Source organism: Bombyx mandarina, chromosome 15 (assembly GCF_030267445.1).
Source record: "Bombyx mandarina strain Sakado chromosome 15, ASM3026744v2".
Classification (NCBI taxonomy): Eukaryota; Metazoa; Arthropoda; class Insecta; order Lepidoptera; family Bombycidae; genus Bombyx; species Bombyx mandarina.
In genome coordinates, this window is record NC_143221.1 from 8,845,801 (window position 1) to 8,871,807 (window position 26,007).

The following is a 26,007-nucleotide window of genomic DNA, read 5'->3' on the forward strand; positions in this document are numbered from 1 at the left end:
ACCTGTCCTGCATTTTGTGTTCTCTCAGTAGAGATAGAGAGTGCGGCGGGACGACCTGTTTGGTGGAGATTTACAGCAGAATGAGGTGCAGAACGAGAAGATGGCGTTCGAATTGCAGAAGGCACCGCTGGCGTCGCTAAGATATCGTCGCAGGAATGATGTTGTGGCGCTGGGACTGCCGGAGGGCTAGGCGAGGCGTTGGTATAATACGAGCTAGGATTAGTGCTGAGACTAGAGACTGGTAATGTCGCGCTGTGTGCAGGCGTGCTGACCGCCGCCTCGCCGGCCGCCGCTCCGCCTGTCAGTGGGGAAGTGTCATTTAAAGGACCCACTGACGACTGCCGCCTAACACCAGCCCGGCCTCGGTACGTCTGAGGAGTTGATTGAGCTGAAAAAGAAAATTATACAAATTACGTTACATTACCTTTATTTACATATATACATATTTGAACGTCTATTGTCTCAATTTAATTTCAATTCATGTAACTGAACGTTGTTGATGTTAAGAACACATAGTTTGTATGAAATCGGTATAGTACTCTCAAACAACAACGTCATAATATCATGCACTGTAGAGTTAGTTATGTTATACTTACAATATTTGTTGTGTAGCGGCTGATGTGTTTTATGATGGTAGAGGTCTGGGAAGCTCCGTTTAAGTTGCGCTAGCATGCCTGCACACAAGGGCCGCGCTCAGAGCGGGGCGGGAGGTCTCGAGGATACGGGCATAGCATCAAAACCATTCATTAATTTCATTGCAACGATGCCATAGGCTTGGTATATGCGAAAAACCCAAATTTTAACTAACTCTTAGTTGTTGTTTTTTTCCATGCCGTATCCTCATTCCCGTATTACCGATGTACAGATAAATAATAAGAAAAAAGCTTCTCCATGCTGCTTCAAATCAAATTAACTTGCTATTGAATATGTCGATGTTTGCTCGTGGAGTTTGTTTGGTAATGATTTAATATACAATGAATTTATATTTGCATTGAGAGTGGCAGTAGTGTTCGATAATGTGTGGTTCTTATGTACAATTTGGGTGTGTTTGCTTGAATTTCACGTAGCGTTACCGATTCGTGGACATTTTGTTAAATAAAATAGTTAATTTTAACATGGCGAATAAGAATATTGTTGTGTGTTTTCAATTAAATACAGTTTAAAAACATTATTTTGGGATAATTATATTTTGTTATTGTTTACTAAACTCCACATCGCAAATTATCATATCTGGCAAAGTATACGAAATATATTTTTTTGCAAAATGTTCATAGCAATTTTGAAATAAATTAAAACGGACTATCAAAAAAACAGTTTTTCATTTTGCTTTATTTATTTAGATATTTCTTTGCGCCGAAATAAAGTTAAACTTATAAATACTTAATCCTTCAAAATGTATGAACTTTTTGCGAATTACATAATTGGTAAATAGAAATTTTGTATTATTGATTTAAATAATAACTAAAGTTATATACAGACAGACATCGTTGTTCGTAAAAGGTTCATTAAGAAATACTTAACTCGGTTTTAATGGATAGAAGGGGAAATGAATTACGTCAAACGCATATTGTCTCATTGTTGCATAATATTCTAAACTAAGTATATAGAGGAAGAGTTTTTAAGAAAACATGCGGCCCGTGTGATGCATTGCATTCTTGCCGAAATCGAGCGGGCTTTGTAGACTATTTTGGGTTTTGTGAAAATCCAAAGAAGACGATTATAATTATTTGAGTTCTTCATTACATACCTGTTATGGAATTAAGTGTAGTGGAACGCTGTTTACTGAAGTTGAAATTGAGCGGGGTCACATCTTGACCGGCTTTGTCCGCAGAAAACTCGAGGATTCCGCGACTGGCGGGTGATTCGGTCTCATCATCGCTGCACTGGGAGTCCTAAAATCATTCGTAAAGTTTTTTTTTGTTTTTTTTTTACTGCCCTTGTAGGCAGACGAGCATACGGCCCACCTGATGGCGAGTGGTTACCGTCGCCCATGGACATAAGCAATGTCAGATTCAGAAACAGCCTGCTGCCTACCGTAAATTACTCTGCATAAGCCTCGTTTGAAGAAAGACATGCCATAGCGCTCGGGAAACACTGTAGAGGGGATCTCATTCCAAAGCCGAATGGTACATGACAAAAAATATATCTGGAAGCGCATTGTTGATGAGCGCAGTGGTTCTAAGTAATATGGATGAGCTCTACTTCGGTGGCGAGCGGGGCGATGGTAAAAACGAGATGATGGGATCATCTCAAATAATTCCTCAGAGAACTTTCCATGGAACATACGGTACAAAATACAAAGAGAAACGAAGTTCCACTGCAGAAGCCAATTCTTATCCCAGGGAAAGGTTTATGTATTTCATTCTATTTGAGTAACAAATACCGCTACCAAGCCGCTGCCTACCGCTTAATACTCTCCACAAGCCTCGTTGGAAGAATGTTGAAGTTAGTTGAACCGTTTGAAGTTTATTGCCTGTGACCATTAACAGCATGATTAATTTGTGGCAATCATAGTAGGCTTACTACGTGCCCTATACGGAAGAGATTAGGATGCAGAATAGAGAAAGGTAGAAAAGCATGTTTAGAATAGCTTTTCAAATTGTTGGACAGATAGGTCGTGGAGCATGGTAACTGATAAGATTAATCCAAAGAGTTCACGACGCTTCTTTAAGGAGATCCAAGGGTAGATGAGGTGAACTAGAGACTAATCATATAACAAGTAAATATATAGTTAGTACTGGAACACTTGCTTGATGAGACGGGAGCTACATAATATATCGATGCTACATACCAACATTTTATTAATTTTCATATATTATTATAATATTCTAGTACAAATATTATTCCTTCACCGTCAATCGTGAATTTTTGTTAAGTACCTACGTATTTCATTAGAAAAATCGGTACCCGCCTGCGTGATTCGAACACCGTTGCATCGCTATATAGTTATACGAACTAGAGGTCCCGCAGTAGTCGAAATTCGACTATAATTAATTGGAATTGTAAGTTTGTAGACTATTATGATTGTACTTTATACTTCTTTAATCACAAATTTCGCCAAGACTACACTATAACAAATATTAACTAAGACAAACAATATTTGATCTCAATTTGACAACAGACATCAAGAACAAAAGTTTGACAATAAATAGTATGCATGCGTGTGTGCGTCAAATACATGGTATGTAGTGTGTGTAATATTTTCTTTATTGATTTAATGTATCATTTATGCATTATTTTAAAAAAATATTAGCATTGTGCACTTCTTCTCTATATTCTCTATAAGTGTGGAAAATTTCATACTCCTCCGTCCGCGCAATTTTCGTAAAAAGGGATACAAAGTTTTTGCTTCACGTATTAATATATAGATGCACCGGATGACTTCGAAACTTAAACTTAAGTTGGCGCGCGAATCTTGTTGACTGACATCAGTGTGCTTAGTGCGAGTTTTTTAACGTATTCGATAGCGTAAAAGTTAGCCCAATTTTGTATGCAGTTGGAACAGCGCTCTTAGCGGCAAACGTAGGAAAACGATCCCAATCCATACAAATATGAACTAACTTTTACGCGACTTGGTGTGCTAGTGTTGCACGCTACATATTACGTCTATCTATGTACCTCGATCTTAATTCTAGTTGACAGTAATAGGTAAATGCCCCGAATAGTCTGAAATAATCTCGTCAGTTTTACGTCTACGAAATTCAACCCTCTTGGAACTATTCATGGCCTTCATTCATGGAATTTCTTGTCACGTACTATCCAACTCTAGAATGATTTTGTTATGCGATGTTTTCTGATATGTACTGATGTACAGAGCATTCATTTCGTTATTAAGTGATGACGTCCGTGAGCAACGGTGACCATACGTGAGGCATGTGTTATTCGGCGCTAGAAAGCAATTATACATAAAACTGAAGCACGTACCATTTTTTCAGCGAAGTTCTCGGTGTGGGGACGGCGTGTTGTCCGCGCGTACGCTTCGCGCAGGAGACGCGCGTCGCAAGGATTCTCGTAGCGCATCCGGCGTCGCGGCTCTATACCACCTAACTCCTCCTGGACAAAGAGTTCACTTAAATAAACTTTCATCATACAAAAGCCCTATAGCTTCATAAATGAACGGTAAACTTACCTACTACTAAACTTACCTAAACCTACTTAAACTTACTTACCGTAAATTTCGATTTTTAGTAACTATTTTTAATATATCGGTTTTTGTTTCATTTAAGAATTTATTTAATTTAATACTTTTTGGTTAGGTATATGATTGTGGTTTTTCCACACTTTCAATGTCCCTTCTACAACTAAGACCTGACACTTCAAACGTCAACGTAGAAATACGTCAAAAGGCTTGTCAACAATATGCCAAAGAATTAAACATAGATACATACACTTATATATTAACAATCCGAGTATAGATTCGCTCGAATTGGCAGATATTTATTTCATTTTATTTATAAAACTATTTAAGTATTGAATTGATAATCCCATATTTTTGGACCCTTTTTCACATCGAAAAAGCGTTTTTCGAAACAAACCCGTTTAATGTTAGCTAATTTAATGTCTATTTAAATCTAGATTTGTATATATAGCTAAAAAAATATACTGATAATTTATGGACGTCTTTATTCAAAAACTTACGTCACGCATGTTGTAAGTTATCTCCAAGTTATTAACGAAGGAGTTGCGGAATTCAGGATAGAAGTCCAGTACGTCTAGCAGGTCGTCTCTATGAACTCTATGCAAATCGCAATACGTGAGAGCGCGCACGCGGCAGTTACTACGACCGACTGTTCCATGAATGCACGGGTTCTCGCCGAAAATGTCATCTTTCCCTGTAATAAATACAAGAACTAAGCCAAGAAATAAGTCACGTAGAACTATTTTTTTTAAAGCAAGCACAAGTAAACTATACTTAAGACCTTAGAACTTATATCTCAAGGTGGGTGGCGCATTTACGTTGTAGATGTCTATGGGCTCCAGTAACTACTTAACACCAGGTGGGCTGTGAGCTCGTCCACCCATCTAAGCAATAAACAAAAAAAAACAAGTTAAGTTATAAATGAAATGCAATATCTGAACATCTTCACCCTTATAAATTTACAACAGGTAGTCAATTAACACAAAAACTAATGAAACCTGGGTAGTAGAGCGTCTTGTCAGCATATTAGTCTGCTGTAAAGTAATAATGCCTTCTGCTTTGAATTGATAATTAGAGCCGTCGTAATACAGAACTGAGGCTTAGAACTTATGTCTCAAGGTAGGTGACGGCATTTACTTTGTTGGTGTCATGGGCAGGTGCGCTGGGAGAACTTTTATCCGCCAAAGCAATAAAAAAAATCCAACCACTCCGCTGTGATTATCAATATAATAATATGTACATAATATGTGTTTAAAATCGTCAAAGTATACGCGCGTCTTAGTTGATAGAAATATTCTATAGAGGGGTTAATAATAACAGATAATAACTGTGCCAAGTTTTTATAACAATCGAATTAATTGTTCAGGAACGATTTTTATTTGCTGATTGATATTTACCGAGAATGGCCATGACTATGTCATCTTTGAGTATTTCAATGGATCCTCGCGAAATAAAGTATAGGGAGGTCAGAACGTCTCCTCTATGAACTAGGGTTTCACCGGGTGGAGCGTGAGTTGTCTTGAATCTTAGGGAGAGGGCTCTGAAAACATGAATATAATTATAGATTAATTTTTTTGTTATTGACATATATAGGCAGTCGAGAACCTGATGGTGAATGGTTACCGTCGCTTATGGACTTCAGCAATGCCAAGGGGCAGAGACAAGCCGCTGCCTACCATTTAATACTCTTCATAAGCATCGTTTGAAGAAGGAAGGTTGATTGGTGGCGGATTGATAGAAGTTCCACAGGATTTCTGCCTATTTTGACCACAAAGTAGTCATGTTCCTTTCGAAGATTAAGAAGGTAAGACACCATTATTCCAAAGCTACTGAGACTTCGACTTCGGGTTACATAATAGCATTTTAATATTGTCTTCGGCAATCCCTTGACACAAGATGGCCTATGCTCTGTTTTCATTGACGAAGAAAAATTTAATATTAAATAAAATATACTTTATGTCTCTAACAAAAAAAAAAACTTTGATAAGACTTCAAATAATTTTATTTACTTTGAATACTTTGATAAGACTAAAAATACCTTAAGCATCCAGGACTGGCGCCTTCAAAGGCTGAACAGCTGGCAAGTAAATTACGATTCAAGTGGAGGCAGATATCAGCTTGGAGGCACTCGGGGAATCCTTTCAGGACGCTCGATGTATCGATGCCATTTGTATAGCTCCACGCGTGTTGGAAATATTCTTCTAGGCGTTGTCTTAGTGGGTTGGTTATCTAAATAACGAGTATGTTTTTGTTAATTTGTTAACAAATAAAATTTACCTAATGAGAGCAGAACATTCCTGATTGAAAACTATGATAGAAATAAGTATAATAATATTCCATGGTATGTGTGATTTCTCCGCAGCAAAGATAGACAGGGCGGTAAGTACTATGCGAGTTTACAACTAGCTCTTATTCTCCGTACCCAAGGTAAGAGTTACAAAAGGAAACAGAGGAAGTTAAGTAGGAAATAAGATGAGGATACTACTACGGATGGATGACGGGGAAGTATTATTGATAGCAGCAAGAGCTTGTCAAATCATTATAGGGAATATCGAATAAAACTTTTTTGGATTCCTCCAAATCTGTCAATGAGTATATTTGTAATATTTTTAGATATACTCTATGTCATAAATATTGGCAATGACGGCAGTCCATCTCATTGAATAAGTTTCATTCAAATTATCCGTCAAGAATTTACGCACACTTTTAAGCTAATCCTTTTTTATATTTATAAACTACCAAAGCTTTGATGTTCCGATTACCTGATGAAATCTGATAAATTCTCGTACTCTAAGTATTTGTGTATGGTATCGTGCTGTTCCAGAATACAGCCTTTGTATAATCGCAGAAACATTTCCAAAAATACTCGCGTACATAAGTGCTGAAAGATTACGATCCAATTGAATGATTGTTACTTAAAATATATATTTTATGCAAGAAAAAAAACTGGGAACATACAGCCAACGAGCATTACGAATATCGTGAAACCTTTTTCCATGTCTGTGTTAGGAGCTACATTTCCAAAACCGACGCTCGTCAAGGAAGTGCACGTGAAATATAAAGCGGTGATGTAACGAGATCTGAAAACATTGATGTAAATAAATGATATAATCAGTATATTAATATGTATTTCTCTCAGCTTCAGTATGATAGTAAAGTTATAAGTACCTCATAGAGGGGCCGGTTGAATTGTCATAGGAAGCTTGCACATCGTTAGCGAGTGCATCTAACCAACCTATAGGAGCGTGTAGCTGCGGTCGCTCCCAGCTGCCGATAGCATACCTTGAATATAATTAAATAAATTAATAACTATTTATCCGAATACGTGTGTATACAATATGTTTAACTAACCATAAACACGCCAGCCAATGTGCGATGAGAACAAACGTAGCCATGAGCAATAGAAGGACAGCGGTGCCATATTCCGAGTATCTGTCAATTTTTCGAGCGACTCTAACTAGTCGCAACAAGCGCGCTGTTTTCAGTAAACCGATGAGAGTTGTCGTCTGGAAAAAGGAAAAATAACTTAGCATTCCCCATGCAGAATATTTATTAACGAAAATGTTAGCCGCAAATTTTAAGCGTTATTAAAACGGTCGCTCGTAACTAAAGTAGCATCAACGAGGCTTCGTAGCGAAAATCACGCTAACTAAGCAAAATTACTTGTTTGTCTAAAAATGCCTTGCTGAACAAAATTTAGATTCGTTCTCTTGCACAACTGCAATATTTTAAGCGTTGTTTTCAAAACTAATAGCTAGCTAGCTTCGTACATAATGCGGTGCATAATAAATAGATTGCTGTTCTTTGAGAGACACGTGACGAAAGACAGTAATTACCGAAAAACATTGTCATAAGAATCGGGAACTGTTCACTTCATAATATATACAATTGACACTTGATCTAGTTTTTTAAATGATTGATACATTTGGAATACAAGTCGTTATCCTAAGCCTATTTTTTATGTTTTAGAATGCATACAGAATAAATACGATAAAAAAATTTTGCTAAGCTTAATAATTGTCCGTCTAAATGTCCCAGAAAAGTAGTATTTCTTTCAATATGAAAGCAATGATAAACTCGATGAATTTTGTATCCCAATAATGATCAATGATAATATAGAAAATACAAATAAAAACTCTATGGTATTTTCTTTGTCCTATAAACAGCAAAACATAATTTATTTACCAACTTTCTTTTTAAATGAATAATGAAAACAGTGAACTGAATTGTAATAAAAGAAAAAAAGAAAAAAAAATGTAATTAGTTTATTATTTGCTTGATGTAAGGTGGGTGCTTTTAGAAAGTACATAAAGTCTGAAACAGTACTAAAGTCTGTGCTTCTTATTTACGTTGTGATTAAAGGCGATTCCTTGATTTGTACAAAAATTTTAGTCTGGGAAGTGTGAGCGTATAGTTTGCTATTAAGCCAAGTGCAGATGCTTGGTTTTGCACTTTTGCTATGAAAAGCTTAATGAATTTATGATTCGTCAAAATTTTCCGTTGTTGTTTGACCACTAAGCCAATTTCTCATATATTTCAATTTGAAAGTTTAAAAATAATCAACACAAAAAAACCTATAATTCGTTTTACTGACTTATTATTTGAACTCAAAATAACTTTGAATACCGTCGTCTTATTTTTACGTTTAATTGTTTGAGTCAGCACATTCTGTTTATATCACCGCATAAAACAATTTCAATAAGCTCTGTAATCAAAGTAATTTACATGCTCTCGTTAGGGCGGCATCTACGCTGAGAGACATTGCTCATTCATTGCACTAAATATTTAAATCTGTCGGCGTCAAAGCTTGTGACATACGAGTAGCAAGTGAGCCTTGAAAAGGCGTAGTGTTTTATTTAAATGATTAATATTTGCTTAGAGGAAGCGTTCGTATCCTCCATAAATGCATACGCTTAGTGAATGTAAATGGCTAGTGGATATGAGAAAAACATATCAACTAAAATAAAATTCAATAAAATTGAGTGGCAGCAACATAAAAGTAGTTCACAAAGATGGTATACCTCATCACTTTCCAGCCCCTGCTGTAACAAGAAATGGGATTACAAACTTAATACGCACCCACCTTCGGGTTATGTATTGCAATACTAAACATAAAAAATTAAAAAGTAAAAGAATCCAATTTTAATCGTAACTTCAAAATTAATGCGATTGGATTGATATTAAATAAAAAGAAATAGCAAACTCAGTAATAGTAAGTTTAGGAAAATAAGAAATACCTATCACATTAGAAGATTTTTTAATATCTCTTTATAGATACATTTATTACCAAATTAATAAAAATAGCATTATCGTTTTGATAGTTATAGTGAAATGGTGGTTAGTTCGCAGAAAGTGAAAACTGCTATAACTGCATTCCATCACTACGTGTTTATATTCAGAGCTTCACTTGTCCGAAAGAACTGTTCGATTCGAATCAGGACATAAATATTATGCATGTGTGTCTTGTAAGTATAATGCCACGTCTTAAAACGGGTATCGTGTAACCCTAACTTGACCTAGTTCGCTTTCATATTCTTATGACCTATTTTACCCTTCACTTTGCAGTACCTGTCGTGCTTCACCCTAATCTTGTTGTAATGTATGGCCTCAACCGTTGACCATTTCATCTCTACTTGAAATTTTATAAGTTTTGTTCCCATTTTACACGTTTTATATATATTCTTCGGACAATTGACTGTCTGGTGTTTTTTTTTACCAAGGAAAGTAAACTGAATTTTAGTGATCTTTTTAATTGTAAGTCTTAAGCATTGTAAGATTAATTTGAAACAGGAACAGTGTGCAATCCTCGGCAAGTCCGTGTGTATTATGTTTGATGTGTTATGCTCCGATTAATGTCTAATACATTTTATTGGGTAAGTGTGTCGGATGAGATCTAAAAAATGTAAATTGGTAATAAGGGCTCACTTCATCGGTGTCGGTGCCGAACAGCAGGAGATCGAAGGGAATAGCAGCTACGAGGTCTATGACGAACCAGCCGCGTAGATAGTGCATGGCAATTTTCGCAGGATCGGATTCCACTTCGTCAGCAGCGTTCACATATGTTGTTCGAAAGTTTATTAAGATGTCTATTATAAATGTCACGTCGACTGAAAAAAGTAAATAAGCCATTGTCGAGTAATGTAAGAAATTGTGATAATTGCGAATTACATATTATGTAGTTGAAAACATCAGACGTATTTTAAAATTACCTATTAACAAAAAGTGCTGTTACATCTTTAGTTTATCTTAGCCCTTGTTACATTTATCAAATACAAATACTCATGAAAGAAAACACAATTTACCTATCATATCTATAACTACAATGGGATCTTCGCCGAAGCTTCGAGAACGCTTGTCGAAATCGGGTTCATTTAGTTGAAAGGCAGCTACGTAGGGAGTAAATATTGCCGTGTAGATAACCAATATTAGTATCAACCAATCCCAAGCGGCCTGAAAAATTGAAAGCGATACACTTTTATTAAAAAAAAGTCCCCACTGTATGAACATTCAATTACCAGAATAAAATATTATACAATTATAAGTATTGATGTCTAAATGTATACGTACATATAAATGTTATGTTTTGTATTTGTTTGTTATTTGGAAAATTATACTATTCACTGATGTATAGCCAGTCGAATTTTCTGATGTAAGCGTTATTTCTTAACAAAGGATGGTTTTCGAAGGCTGTCTTTTAGTTTGAAGGTTAAACGAGGCATTGAACTTATGAAGAATATACACGTGCCTGCCATTTCGTTCCATCCCCGTATTCGTCACCGCAGACTTTGCGGCGTCCGTGGATTTGATATCAAGTTTTGTGTAAACCGTACATCGTTCTTGAGTATTCCTAACGTATACTATAAATAGAATTTGAATTTCTAACTGGTATATAACTTAATGTACGTATTGTTTCTTGGATAATTTATAGAACAATTATATATATGTGCCATACATTGTATTGTTTGTAAATGGTTTTTATGAACACGAAATCTTTGATTAAGCTTTTCTTTGCGAAAGCAAAACTACGTTCCAGCTGGTTCAGCGATGTGTGGGTTAGCGTGAATAGATAGAGCTGTTGAAACCTTTTACAGTTATTACCGATATCTCGGGGAAGGTGGCATACTACCATCAACATAATAATATATATAGTTTCAAGATGTATGTATTTACATATATTTAGTTTTAATCGCAGCGAAATATAGTTGAATTTATTACTAACTCGCAATGTAAGTAAGTACACGGTATTTTGGTATATCTGATAAAGTATTTTTTATGCTAGACAAATTCTGATGGTTTCGAATGAGCACTTTTTATCAATTCTCTGGAAAACGTTGCGAACTGTCGTGTCAAACAAACGATTTTTAAATAAAAATGAAACCTTCTCATTTGAAATTCATTTGAAGCCTTTATTTTTAATTTAGTTTGATTAATGGAGAAAATATTCTTAACATTGAAGAGGAATTTCTAAATACCATTATTGGGAAAACATAAGATAAATTTGTTTCATAAAAACTTTTTCATGTACACAGCTTAGTGAGGTCAGAGCAATCATAATTTTATGTTAAGCTACCACTCATTATCCGCGAAATAATCCAGCATTTCAGTTAGTTCAAGGACTGTTATTTTCGAGTAGGATAGCAGTCAGACACTCGGATGGTCACAAACCTTTAACCCAAATCAAAGTAAATTGTGGATAAATGTTGTGCCGACGCCCCTTCTTGAGATCGTTCTCTTTATAATTTACTAGTCTCATAGACACAAACCACGAAGTTTCTCATCGGATCTTCTCAGTGGATGGCAATTCGGTGGTAGATTCAGCGAAGCACTGCTCTCGTTACAACTATTAGAAAGTTCGCTCTGGTTGAGCCCCGTGATTCCCCCCCTAACGGCCGCGCGTAGTTGGAATAACCTCTTAGGCTACCAACTTAGGATTAGGTAGGGAAAAAAATAGTAGTGATATTCGACACGCTTCGTTTTAGCCTTCTATAAATTTACGATAAATACATATTCATTGTCATTGCTCCCGTACCATTTGCCAATATGTATATTGTCATACGCTAAAACCTTCCCAGATGTGTTTGTTACAGCTGTGCTAAATTCATAATAAACGAATATAGGCTTAAGAATACTCACAAGATAACCTGACAAAAAATTATCATTATAATTTAAAGAAATAAATTGCACTCAGAAAAAAAAAATTTTTACACAAGCAATGATTTTTCTTTTAGGAAAACAAATATGTACTTACTTAGTGAGAGCTTCACAGAATGAACTTTAAAGAACCTATGATTCGAACTCATAGCATCCAAAATAAATACGTGTATACCAAAAAGCATTAAAAATCCAAATAAATTTGAATAAAATATTTTAATTATTCAATTTAGAATTTAATTTGAGTGGGACAAACGAACCGCATGTAGGAAAAAGAAAATGAATACATCTTTAGCCTTATCTCACTGCGAAAAGAGTTATTCTTAAAGAAATTTATAAAATAAGCACGCCAGTACTGTATATTGATAAGAATGTTATTTGCATGTTTGAAGTGATTATTCGAGCCACTGTGACCAACGCGCTGGTCTTTGAAATAAAAATTAACATAGCCTCTTACATTTAATAAATAAATAATTATAACTATACTGAGACCTTACAACTTATATCTCAAGGTGGGTGGCGCATTTACGTTGTAGATGTCTATGGGCTCCAGTAACCACTTAACACCAGGTGGGCTGTGAGCTCGTCCACCCATCTAAGCGATAAAAAAATATATAATAATAAATATTTACTAACAATCACGCCACGTTAACTGGTCCCGTGATAAGTTCGTAAAGAACTTGTGTTACAGATAACGGAAATAAATGTAAGATTTTTATTAGTCACATACATATATTTAATATACATCCATAGCCCTGGAAAAGACATTTTATATTTTTCATACAAACATCTTCCCTTGGCGGGATTCGAACCCGCGACCCCCTTGTGTAGTGACCATGTCACTTACCACTACACCAGACGGCCGTTAAACATTCATTTATACATAATAATTTATTAAATACATATATATTTATATTTATTTATACATATATTAAAATACATTACCTTATAAGGAGAATGGTGGAGGATAGTGCATGGATGAGATGGCTGCGTTGTGCCTTTATGCCCACCCGTCGCTCCCAGTGAGAGTACCTGTCGACAAATATTAAAAGGGTAGTAGTAAAACTCATTAATAATTGTAATGTGATTACCACGAATTGTTATTGCAAAAAAAGAATTCGTTTCAATCAGATTTGTCTTAAGTAATTCCAACTATTTAGTTTTTACAGTCATACTGTAGTAAGTAAGCATTTTTGTCCCACAGGATGTATTATAAAAAAATATGTTTACGGAAGGTAAAAATTGACTTTAAACAATCTTTATGGACAATCAACAAGAGATGTTTTCACATTTGCCAACATCATAAAAATTAAGAGAGGTTTCGGTTATGGTCTTCCGGAAATGTGGCCCTTTCCATTTTATAACGTTCGCAGATTTCAAATAAAGCTGTTAGGTTATATGTCGTTTTTTTGCTGTCTTAAATTAACACATGCTAAATAGTGCTAGATTTAAAAATAATCGATACGCTATCAACCATTTACAAAAGCTAATTTATTTGTATTATTACAACATGCATAGTTGAATATGATAATAAAACTTCCTTAACAAATAAATAATAATAGATTTAGCAAGTCAATATTGTTCAAAGTATGGTGTGCGAGAAAAATATAAAGCTCTTTCTAACCTGTCCTCTGTTGCAAAGACTGCGACATGAGTTAAACAGAACTGCCTGAGTTAATGTATTGTTCATCTCCGTGTAAGGTCCTTTACGTTCCATAATTTTAAATGTTTATGAGCTTAATTTATTTTTATCTCAAACACAACGCCAGGGACAACCGTTCCTCATATTTTGGAGCAATGAAGTAAATTTTACCATATTCCTTCGATTTTAATGATTATGCCACTTTCATATTTTTCGTTGTTTATACATATATACATACATATGATAATCTTATGCGTTGCTTGCTTCAATATTCTGATTTTAGTATCTTTAAAAAATACACCTAGTTTTATTTAAAAATAAAGAACATTGAAAGATTTAAACAAGTTAAGCACATTTAAATAATTGTGTTTTGATTAACAAAAACTCGTAGCGTTTTGAGAATTACAAGTCAGGCGAAGAGATAAGTAAATTACCTCCTTGCCGATGGCTGGTAGTCCGTTGAGACCATTACATGGTGGTTCTAAGCGTACAACGCTCTTGCGGGAGCCACGGAAACCGGTGTCGCGCACACGCACTGAGGAGCGCCAGGTGGAGGGCGGCGGATCATCGCGGGAGCCGCGCGCGGATGCGACGCGACGTGAGGTGGTGAGCGCGGCACCGCCAGCGCCGGCGCACGGCGGGGTCACGATCAACGGCACGTCAGGGGGACCGCGCTCCTCCATGCCGCTGCCGCACCAACGTCCTCACCGAAACCCACCGTGCTCCGACGCTTCCAAATGCTCACATTCCAGCACAGCTTTCTCGAAAGCTGACGCCGACTCGAGAAGTGCGATCGCCGTGTTTTGCATAGATGCGACTATTACTTCCGCTTACACTTCAAACTCGTTGGCTCTCGCTATTTACGAATTAATATCATGTTATTATATTATGTAATGGAAACAATTGTAAAAATACTAGATTAATTTTGTTAATTTGTAGTAATTATGTTTACAATGGTATGGTTTTACAATCACAGCACTTAAAAGCAATGTTACTAGAGGCGAAACTGGATCGGTTATTCATTAAATTTCAGAAGCGCACATTTTCCTAGTCTTCTAAGAATATTGCTTGGAGCGGACTGAGAACGCGACTAATAGGCAAAGTACTGAAGGCGCCTGAAAATCGGAGAACGAGGCCGAGGTTCATTCAACAGACCATGTCAATGGCTGGTCGGGGCTTTTCATCTTTTATGCACACGTTCAATGCGAGCGGAACCTTCACGGAGCTCTTAACACAAATGGTTAACCATGAAATAAGAAGTGTCATCTAAACAATGTTGAACTCGGACAATACACAATTTGTTTAAATATGAGTACGTACTTTACATCATAATGAAGATAGATGATTGGCAATTCCAGAAAATAATTTTCATCTTAATTATTCTCATAGACAAGGCCGCTCAACAGAGTAATTTTTTTTCTTTAAATATTTATCGATAGTACCTATAGCTTCTTGATAAATGTGTGAACAGCGGTATTACGTAAACTGCGTCTACTGTTGTCAGCGTATTGAAAAATTTTGAAATTAAATACCTGCAATACTATTACTCATTTACCAGTTTCTACGAATTTATGTTATAGATCGATAACATTATTGTTTTGTCATCTTTCCGAGAAATGTTTCACGGCTATCCGAAATGGTTTTGGAAATCTTCAAGGTTTTCACTGCATTTACATATGCTTTGTTACAATTGTAATGAATTCTTTGTGTAATTATTGTTATGTAAATATAATATACTGAAGAAATAGTTTTGAAAAAAACTAAAATTTTACAATACCTATTCGTATAATACTACGTAGAATAATCAATAATTACAGACTTGTCTATAGCATATTATTATTATTCGAATACATGGACGGTAAGCTTGTATAGGGAAATGATTAAGTATTTTTAAAATAACCGGGATTATGTGAAGTATTTTAATGAAATATTAAGCAAGAGTCAAAATCTACAAGATCCGTCATCTTTGGTAGCCGATGTCCGATCGTAAGCTCGTTTCGCAATATTAATTTTGCAGCATGAACTGATAGCATTCTTTTAGTAGTAATATAAATATTAAGTTTGGTAGAGGGGCGTCATGCTCTGCGTATTGTAACAAAAGGTGGTAGCCGTACAAAAGATGGATTATGTGTAAAATAGCAATACAGCGCTCAGCGCTCCAAAAGCTCACGGTTTTTTTAAATAGACGAACGCGAGTAGCGGATAAATGTAAGCGCTTCTTACTCCATAGTATAAATGACAACTTCAGTCAAGTCTTCTAAAAATATTGATACCGCGTCTACATAGCAATTATAATAAGACAAATAATAACAAATGATGTGTTGATGTTTTTTCGTAAGCCGAAACGAAGTTCTAAAATGCATCATAATGTGATAACATCAACGTGCTACCCTTTTTTTCTAAAAGGTAAAAATGTTGATAAACAATGTAGACAAAGGAAACCATACCATAGTAGTCATAACTCCGAGCATGGATCGCGTTTTTCACAATATAGTAAAAGAAAATAAAGAAGTAATTATCAAAATAACAATAAGTATCAAAGCTCGCAACAAAAGAAAGAAGAAAAACACCTCTTATGGTGTGAAGCACTGTTCACTCAACTAAGCACTCGAAGGCACAGCACTGACGATAAATCGCGACTGTTGTTGATTTAGATCCACTTAAATAACATGTAAAATAAGAAAACCGAAAGCTTGTCTCCGTGCAACAAAATCTGCAAAATTCGACTGCAAAACGGTAATAATGGTTTTAGCTTTTTAATGCAGTCGATCGATCATGGGTTTGTTTCAGTTGTTTTAACTTATTTTAACAGATCGATGGTTTTTCTGAACGTATTATTAAGACAATGTGTTTTTGATGAGAAAATCCGACGTGTTTGACTGAAGGTGAGGCTTTACGAACGATATTAAGATAAGAATTGAATGGCAGTGTGAAGCGGCAAAGTCCGCAGCGTGATCGCGGCACGTAAACTCGATGGGGCAATAGCGGCGCACGCAAGAGGTCGCTGTGCGCGCGTCGCCCGGCGAGACTGTGCGGAGCCCCGAACGGTGACGGAAACACCCGAACTCAGGCGTGACCTCGCACAACCTCCCCCTCCTTTCATCGAACATTTCAGCTGAAACTCACGGTGTCGCCATACTGCTCGCTATACGTAGTGCGACGCGACGGTCACGTGACTGCTCGATATTAAGCTTGCAGACACAACTGTCAAATAATTTCAATTGTTTGCTGCAATCGTTTCCACGTTTGTCGCTGATTGAATAATATACTTATAAGCTTCGATAGGTTCAAATACTTACTGTATGCCTTATGAAGCGATATATTATCCTCGTTTTATGAAGGTTTATTTAAATATCTTTAGCCGAATAATGAGTCGCTTATAATAATATAATGTAATGTAAGTTACGTTGTTCGGTTACGTACGTATTAGTCTCATTGATTTGTCTACTTTTTATTCTGATATAAATAAATAATAAAGATTTGTCATTAAGATGATATTTTACCAGCTGTATAATTTACATTAACGTAAGCTGACATTATCATAAATATGAAAATATTTAAATATTTCAAGGAAGAATTCGTGTCTTACTTATATAAATAATACAGATTTCTCATTAGGACGATATTTTACCAGCTGTATAATTTACATTAACGTGAGCTGACATTATCATAAATATGAAAATATTTCAAGGAAGAATTCGTGTCTTACTTATAATTATGTTATTTGGCAGAATATAGTAAGATCAATACATATATTGGCTGTGTTCAGTAAAAACAAGCCAGAATTTTTAAAACATGACAAAACTTTATATACGACATAGAATATTAAAAAACTTAGTATCCGTATGGGAAATATTACAAAGGCGGTTGTAATTTATAGATCAGATGGAAAATTAATGAAGTTCCGGGTGTGAGGATATTTACGTAGCGGTTTGTTTGTGTCCTATGCATAAGTGAAAACTAAATTCAATTCTGCCTTAGAAGGCAGCAAAAAATAACAAAAGTTCTACTTCAATATGATTATAACCATAAAGTTTGAATGTTTATCGTTTTAATGACAATGGTTTTAGGATTTTTAGATAACTTTAGTTTTTTATTTAAGATTTGTGTGTTTCATTTACCTTTCCAGTGGAACTAACAAAAGCAAAATTATTACTAATAATAATATCACAGAACAGCAAACAGAACTAATTTTAATTACATTCTTTTTAAATCACCGCATAATGAATATTTGTAAAAAATATAAGTCGTCGTGGCCTAAAGGATAAGACGTCCGGTGCATTCGTATCTAGCGATGCACCGATGTTCGAATCCTGCAGGCGGGTAGCAATTTTTCTAATGAAATACGTACTTAACAAATGTTCACGATTGACTTCCACGGTGAAGGAATAACATCGTGTAATAAAAATCCAATCCGCAAAATTATAATTTGCGTAATTACTGGTGGTAGGACCTCTTGTGAGTCCGGACGGGTAGGTACCACCGCCTTGCCTATTTCTGCCGTGAAGCAGTAATGCGTTTCGGTTTGAAGGGTTGGGGCAGCCGTTGTAACTATACTGAGACCTTAGAACTGATATCTCAAGGTGGGTGGCGCATTTACGTTGTAGATGTCTATGGGCTCCAGTAACCACTTAACATCAGGTGGGCTGTGAGCTCGTCCAACCATCTAAGCAATAAAAAAAAAAACTTCATTTTTATTTGTAACTGAAATTACTACGGTTAAAGTAATTTAAGCGTTCTCATTTTTTATATACGAATAAATATATCTCTCACACATAAACAAAAAAAAAATCTGTGTCAAACTGAGGCGATATCTTTTGATTCTGATGAATGAAAATGTTTTGATTTTTATGATTTTCGGCGTAGACCTTAATATTTCATTAAAAATTAAATTTGATAGCTCTAGTAGTTGTTGAGAAAAAAAAAGCTCTTATGTATAGAACAGACAAACCCACGGCTCCGTTTTGATTGCTCTTGAGGCCAGACTTTAAAACTTTTAATTTGTTTGCTCTGAAGGATTTAACCACTTACCGTAAAGCACATGCTTTGGTTAGTTTTTATCAGTTAAATTAACATTATCAGCAAAGGATGAACATCCGATTGTGTATTCCCATGTTACTTGAACTTTTGAAGCGCAGGCTTATAGATACTTCGGCGCGCACTGTGCGGTACCGTAAGTTTCGTGTAGTCGGTGTGGTGGAGCTCGATGGGGCTTAGTCGGTAGTCGGTTCTGCGGAGCAAGTGCCTCGCGCGGCTTTTTGAAGTGGATCACCTGTGAGAAATTGGGGGAGGTGGATGACCTTGGTCCTTCTCTTCTACCTTCTTCCTCTTAGGAGACGCCGGAGTCCGACATAATCCGGTCCGTTACCCCCCTGGACCGGGTATCCGTAAATGGAACTCCAGCGTTAAAAGAAAAGGCTTATAGATACTATATAGGAGGATTATTTCCACCAGTTAGGACAATATTAAATATAGGTCCTTAAACAATATTCGTCCAAAGAACTTGAATGGAAGGTTTTGCTTATTGCTCTTGGTTCTTTTTTTATTGCCTTGTGGATAGACATACATGGGGCCTACTTGTTACTTAGTGCTTACCGTCACTAATGAGCACAGCCAAGCCCCAGCTTACCAATATTTGACTTTCTTCACGGTCTCTATTTGATTTTCGTAAGAATAGAACAGCATTGTAAGTTAATTATACCAAAATGTAAAAGAGGTAATCTGTAGCCATTATGTCCTTGACCTATCGCGTGCTGATCGCAGACACCTCACCCTGCCCAGTTTCGATCCATAACTCAAGCAAAAATGTGTAGCAAATCTGTCTTAATCGTTTCCGACTTCGCGATTTCGTGAGTTATACAATTTCATTCATTTATAAATGAACTTGGCGTCTTAAATAATGTCAATTCGAGCGCAGTATAAAAAAAACATGAAAAAAACGCGTACATTGTAACTCAAATTAGGGTTTCGTAAATTATATTTGATTTATTTATATACTATGTAATATATAATAGTAGCTAGTATGACTTATATATTATAGTTATGTCATGAGTTTTCAAAGTTACTGTGAAACCAGGATTTGATATGACTGCGAATATATACATAGATATGTACATGGTCGCGTTTCCGATTCGGCAGTAGATTCTGCGAAGCACTGTTCTTGCTAGGGCTAGTATCAGTAATGTCCTCAGGTTAGAGCCCGTCAGCTCACCCACTCATCCGGTGAATCTAGTATGACGCCTAGAGGTCCCTAGAACAGCTACGGAAAAAAACCGCGCAATACATTCCGGCTCGAGCAGCCGAACAGAGCGAAGCTTACTGTTGTAACTGTCAGCGTCGCTGACGTCATTATTTGTAATCACAACATGGCGCCAGTCGCACCGTCATCAGTCACTCTGTAAAACCTCCGAGACCCTCTGAAAACCAATAATCTTTCCAGCCATTTTGACGACGGTGTTGACGTCACACTTTTTAAAAACATCGCGGATCCTCCATCTCCATTACTTCCTCGTCCAGCTTCGTTATATAAAATAGACACATTTGATACGGCGACTCGTGGTCCATCGCCATTGCATGTTGATGGTACTATAATTGAAACGATTTTTGAAATCTCAATAACTGTATCACGTTTCAATATCAATGAAATAAATGATGCGTGAACGTTTAGATCACGAACAAATAACCGAATCTATAGACATTTATGCCTTAGCCAATTAAATGTCTGCCTATAAAAGTTATTTCCAATTTCTTATTATCCGAAGTTTCTGTTGTACTCGAATAATAGTAGCAGCAAGTTCGCACCATATATCATAACAATCTCTGCTACTGGTAGCAGTAACCAAAGTAAAGGTCACGGTACTCGTTAAAGTCATAGAAGTGTTCGACGTAAGCTTTGGCCTTTCGGGTATCAACCCACTGAGTGAGCCAGATCTTCTCAGTGGGTTGCGATATAATCCATTAGTAAAATCACCTTAGCTGCTTTTGAGCTGTTAGGCTTCCTTCGTGGACGCACGAGTAGTTGTTAGCTAATTTTCACATTCTAGCTGAGCCCTTGAATTCGCCCAGTCGACCTTGCCAGACAGTTAGGCCTGCCTACCTACCCTAGCTGTGGTTCTTCCACCCAAACAGAAAAAAGCTGCAGCTTGTGTCCAAAACCGTAAGGTATACTACCGTAGTCAGGTCATAACTATTGTCACACAGTAAAAACTTTTCTTTTAGAATGCTGGCCACAAAAAAGTTTATTGAATTCGAATTTCGAATTGTTCATGAAAATAAAAATGTATACTTTTAGAATTTTACTCATTTTTAAATATGGAGTGGATGCTTAAAGAAGACCGTGTTGCAGTTATTGCGTTGCATCGTTGCGGTTACGCGCCAATCCAAATTTTTAACATACTGAAAAATTTGAATATAACCGAAAGATTCGTTTATCGTACCATCAAACGATACAATGAAGACTCTAGTGTAGATGACAGGTCAAGAAGTGGTCGCCCTCGGTCTGTTAGGACTCCAGCAGTGATAAAAGCTGTGAAGGCGCGAATTCAAAGAAATCCCAAACGTAAGCAGAAACTGTTGGCCCTTTAGATGGGGTTAAGCAGAACCACAGTGAAAAGGGTGTTAAATGAAGACTTAGGGCTTCGGGCATATCGAAGAAAAACAGGACATCGTTTGAATGCTCGTCTAATGGACCTGAGACTGAAGAGATGCCGCGCTTTGTCGAAGCGGTACGCGGGAAAAAAATATCGGGAAATTCTTTTTTCGGATGAAAAAATTTTTACCGTAGAAGAGAGCTACAACAAACAAAATGATAAGGTGTACGCACACAGTAGTGAAGAAGCGAGCAACCGTATTCCGCGTGTCCAACGAGGTCATTTTCCATCCTCGCTCATGGTATGGTTGGGAGTTTCTTATTGGGGCTTAACAGAGGTACATTTTTGTGAGAAAGGTGTAAAAACGAATGCAGTTGTGTATCAAAATACAGTCCTGACGAACCTTATGGAACCTGTTTCTCATACCATGGTATGTTCAATAACAGTCACTGGATATTCCAACAAGATTCGGCGCCAGCTCATAGAGCGAAGAGCACACAAGACTGGCTGGCGGCGCGTGAAATCCACTTCATCCGGCACGAAGACTGGCCCTCCTCCAGTCCAGATTTGAATCCGTTAGATTACAAGATATGGCAACACTTGGAGGAAAAGGCGTGCTCAAAGCCTCATCCCAATTTGGAGTCACTCAAGACATCCTTGATTAAGGCAGCCGCCGATATTGACATGGACCTCGTTCGTGCTGCGATAGACGACTGGCCGCGCAGATTGAAGGCCTGTATTCAAAATCGCGGAGGTCATTTTGAATAAACTTTAGTGTCATAAGAATCTATGTTTTGTTAAGTTTATTTTGGTATATGAATGGTTACATAATGAATAAACTTGTTTCAATTATTTTACATTAAACATGTGACAGAATTTATGACCTGACTAGGTATATACATAAAGCCTGAAAAAAGTTAGGATTCGTTCTGTAGTGCTGTTGTTACAAAAAATTGTGTCGCGTGATTAACTTTGTTACGTCTCTGAATTCTTTTTTAACTCACTTAACAGCCTAGAGGTAGTGTAAATCTATCTCACGTTAAATATGCCATATAAAATTTTTAGTAAATAATTATTTAAGCGATTTTTAGCCTAGACAAACTTTCTCAAGCTTTCTCAAGCTCACAAAGTAAATAATTTAAAAAATAATTTTAATAATGTAAAAACTTAATATTTGATCATTCCTTGAAAATATGTATAACGTCATACAATGCGAAACAACTTGTGCGTGGCAAATAAATACATTTTGGTAACCTTAACGAAATATGATAATCAAATTTTTTAATCATCAAAAATGCTGAATCGATTTTATTGTCATGTCATCTGGTACCGAATTTCGTTTTTCATTATTTCGGAATTATAATAACCGCAATTGATAAAAAAAACAACAATTCTAATGTATTTTAGCTGAATTGGGCCGAAATCTTATTTTATGTAGCAAAGCTTTTCATAAATCAATCGGATGGCATTGGTTTTGCAATGTCCATGAGAAATATTGACGAACAGGTGAGCCCGTAAGGCTGTAGCGGTCGATTGAAATTTATTATTAATGCCATAGTCACTTTTAATCGTTTTATTCCAACACCTTTATCTTACGCGATATTACGATTTCGATTCCTATAAAGCATTTTAGGTTTAGCTTGTGTGTCACCAATCTATGATTTGTTTCGAAGTAGTTTTTATTAATTTGTGATTTCTATTACAATGTGTATGTATTGCCTTAAAATTGTATATTCATACAACAACAAAGATAAAAAAACTTCGATGATAACAATAACAAAAATTAACAAACTCTTAATTTTTTTTTCTCTTGGATTTTTGGCATTTAACAATTTAATTACTTCAACGAAAAATTGTATGTACTCGTAATGTAATTTTGTACATGTGTGTGTTTTATTCCATTTCGATTGAAATGTATACAGTAGATTGGGGGGAATCGGGACGCTTTCCAATTTTAACACAAATTTTCAGTGGTTTTTCTTAGGGCAATACCAATAAAATTTAGATTAAAAGGTTTCCGGAGGCTTAAATGTTCATATACGATGCATTATTTATTATACATAGTTCATTGAAAAATATACACAAAAACTTAAAAAACTAGCTTGACCTGATCCACCTTGACTTTTGGGGTGAATCGGGTCACGTATGGGGACAATAGAGTTTTTCGATAGGGGTGGCACTGTTTAGTTGTTGGGTAGGTACTTACCTTTAGGTAATTAACTTTTCAATATATTTAATCTGTTACAAAACTCTGATGACAAAGTTAAACTATTTAATATTCTTAAACACTAAATAAAAGTTCTTTTCAATTCAACAAATTTAAATCTCACAAAAGCATTGTGACATCCCAGATTTGTCCCTATTCTACCCCTAGTCCCTATTCCCCCCAATTTCCGGTTAACGTTATTGTCGTTTGACATTAATCGCCATACCTTTAATGATTGGTAAGTTGTTTTTTTTTTATAAATTACAAAAAAGGCTTTCCTTTTTCCATGTTGTTAGGGAAATAATATTCAACATTGATGATTAAAGCGTGTGTTTGCCGATCTATGCGTGTTAATTCGATGACATAGTCTCCTTTTGTTTATAAGCATGTTTGAATAAAATAGATACGAGATGTTAACCTAAGTTTTACCAACATATACCATTGGAAAGCATTCAAATATTATCAGTCATTATCAAGGCTTAATGGCAAACGCGCAAAATATGCTTGCGCAAAATGCTAGCTTATTCTGCGTAAATAGTGAATAGAAATGCTAGTCATGCCTGTTATAATAGTAAAAAAACGGATATTTCTCTGTTATGTTTTTTTTTACAACTTTCAATGTAAGATGCCATTTTAAATCGTCTGACGCGCGAGTTCCGTGCAGGAATGCGTCCGTCATATCCGCTTTTCGTCTGTTGCTTTAGTTAAATTGCCAGCTCACACAATTTTACTAGAACTAGCGGTCTCATAATAATTAATTGAAATTATAAGTTTGTACACTATTATGATTATATTGTCAAAGACTTATTACACTTCTATAACCACAGATTTCGCTAAGACTACACTTGAGACAAATATTAATAAAGACAAACAATATAATTTATTCTCAATTTGACCGCAGACTATAAGCAATAAGAAAATTTTGACAATAAACATATAGTATTTATGCATGCGTGCGTGTGTCAAATACATGGTAGTGTGCGTGATGTTTTTATTTATTGATATAATGTATTTTTATGCATAATTTAAAAAAAGATAACATTCTGCACTCCTTCTCTATATTCTCTATAAGTGTGGGAAATTTCATACTCCTCCGTCCGCGCAATTTTCGTAAAAAGGGTACAAAGTTTTAGCTTCACGTATTAATATATAGATAAAAAATCTAGAGAATTTATAAGTAAAATTACCAACTTATTGTAAATAAAAAAAAAACCTATTGTCTTATAATATAATTTCAATAAATTTGTGACTGTTTAAGTCTTGACTGACATTACTAAGCAGTAATGTGCTTAAATGGATTATGCCATTATTTTAGAAATATATATTTTAAGAAGCTTGCATGAAAGGGCTACAAAAAGAAGATATTAACTTGCCTTACTAACCAAGTAAGTCGTGATAAAATCAGTAACGGACGAAACATTAGGGAAGAATACAGTTTCCTGACATAACTAATCTTCATCTAAGCGTTTGCATTCTAGAAACTCTTTTTGTTTTATTCAACTCTTCGACAAAAATTTAAAATTACGTGTCATTAGTTTCTTTTACACGTTTTCGATAAACACGTGACGCAATTCAATGGTTAGTCGCACTTGCAAACTCAATTTGAATACAATGAGAGTGATGGATATTATAGTTTTGCATAATATGATAACAAACTGAAACCGGCTTAACAAAACAATTTAACTAATACTAGTAGTAAATTTGCTATCTGAATTTTTTATATTACGCTCTAGGTAGTCCTAGTTCATAACTAAATTAATGTTCAAAACAAATACATGACACCAAGACCGTGAGTGTAGACGTTTTCGCCGACGGTAGGCCGCGACTTCATTCATGACTATTCGCCTGAGATTACGAAAGTCTGAAGCGCAACGGTAGCCACTTTCGATTATACGTACCGTGAAATCGCGGAACTTCAAGATTTGCAAACGCTCGCTCCATCTTAGCGAACCGTACTCAAGGCATAGTTTAGCGACTGGATCGGCTGATGTCAGGTCTGTACGCCATCGAGACTATTCACGCGACACTTTTCCGCAGCTTTAGGTGCCAACTGGACAAATATGTATCTGATTGGAGGTGAGCCAGCGGTTGAGCGCTAATAGTGTGGATTTTACGGGAATATAACAGAGAACACGCTCGGGACCTGCATGGGAAGACCAGTGCTGTTGAATCGTGCTTTGTTATATTTTATTGACGTAGCGATGAAATTACTGCTTCAATTTCTTAACGGCTCATGAGGCAATTGTTTCGCAAGTGCATGTATCAGCGGATCGGAATCATT

General features: G+C 36.0%; 1 protein-coding gene across 13 annotated transcripts in view; it reads right to left on the reverse strand.

Annotated features, from left to right (window-relative positions):
• Nucleotides 1–26,007, reverse strand: part of LOC114249379 (potassium voltage-gated channel unc-103) — a 42,613-nt gene that overhangs the window by 6,753 nt on the left and 9,853 nt on the right. Inside the window, exons 1-17 of one of the 13 annotated variants that reach the window (XM_028182916.2) lie at nt 16,502–16,877; nt 14,366–14,787; nt 13,235–13,321; nt 10,441–10,588; nt 10,064–10,245; nt 9,160–9,177; nt 7,490–7,644; nt 7,307–7,420; nt 7,097–7,218; nt 6,901–7,019; nt 6,177–6,367; nt 5,536–5,678; nt 4,639–4,832; nt 3,925–4,053; nt 1,748–1,892; nt 597–674; nt 3–388 (exon numbers count right to left, since the gene is read on the reverse strand). In XM_028182916.2, the coding sequence (XP_028038717.2) occupies nt 3–388; nt 597–674; nt 1,748–1,892; nt 3,925–4,053; nt 4,639–4,832; nt 5,536–5,678; nt 6,177–6,367; nt 6,901–7,019; nt 7,097–7,218; nt 7,307–7,420; nt 7,490–7,644; nt 9,160–9,177; nt 10,064–10,245; nt 10,441–10,588; nt 13,235–13,321; nt 14,366–14,614 (2,460 nt within the window). In that variant the 5' untranslated portion in view covers nt 14,615–14,787; nt 16,502–16,877. Of the gene's footprint in view, nt 1–2; nt 389–596; nt 675–1,747; nt 1,893–3,924; nt 4,054–4,638; nt 4,833–5,535; nt 5,679–6,176; nt 6,368–6,900; nt 7,020–7,096; nt 7,219–7,306; nt 7,421–7,489; nt 7,645–9,159; nt 9,181–10,063; nt 10,246–10,440; nt 10,589–13,234; nt 13,322–13,913; nt 14,218–14,365; nt 14,788–16,378; nt 16,964–26,007 lie in introns of those variants that run through there. The other 12 variants (XM_028182917.2, XM_028182913.2, XM_028182915.2 and 9 more) reach the window with 12 other exon arrangements.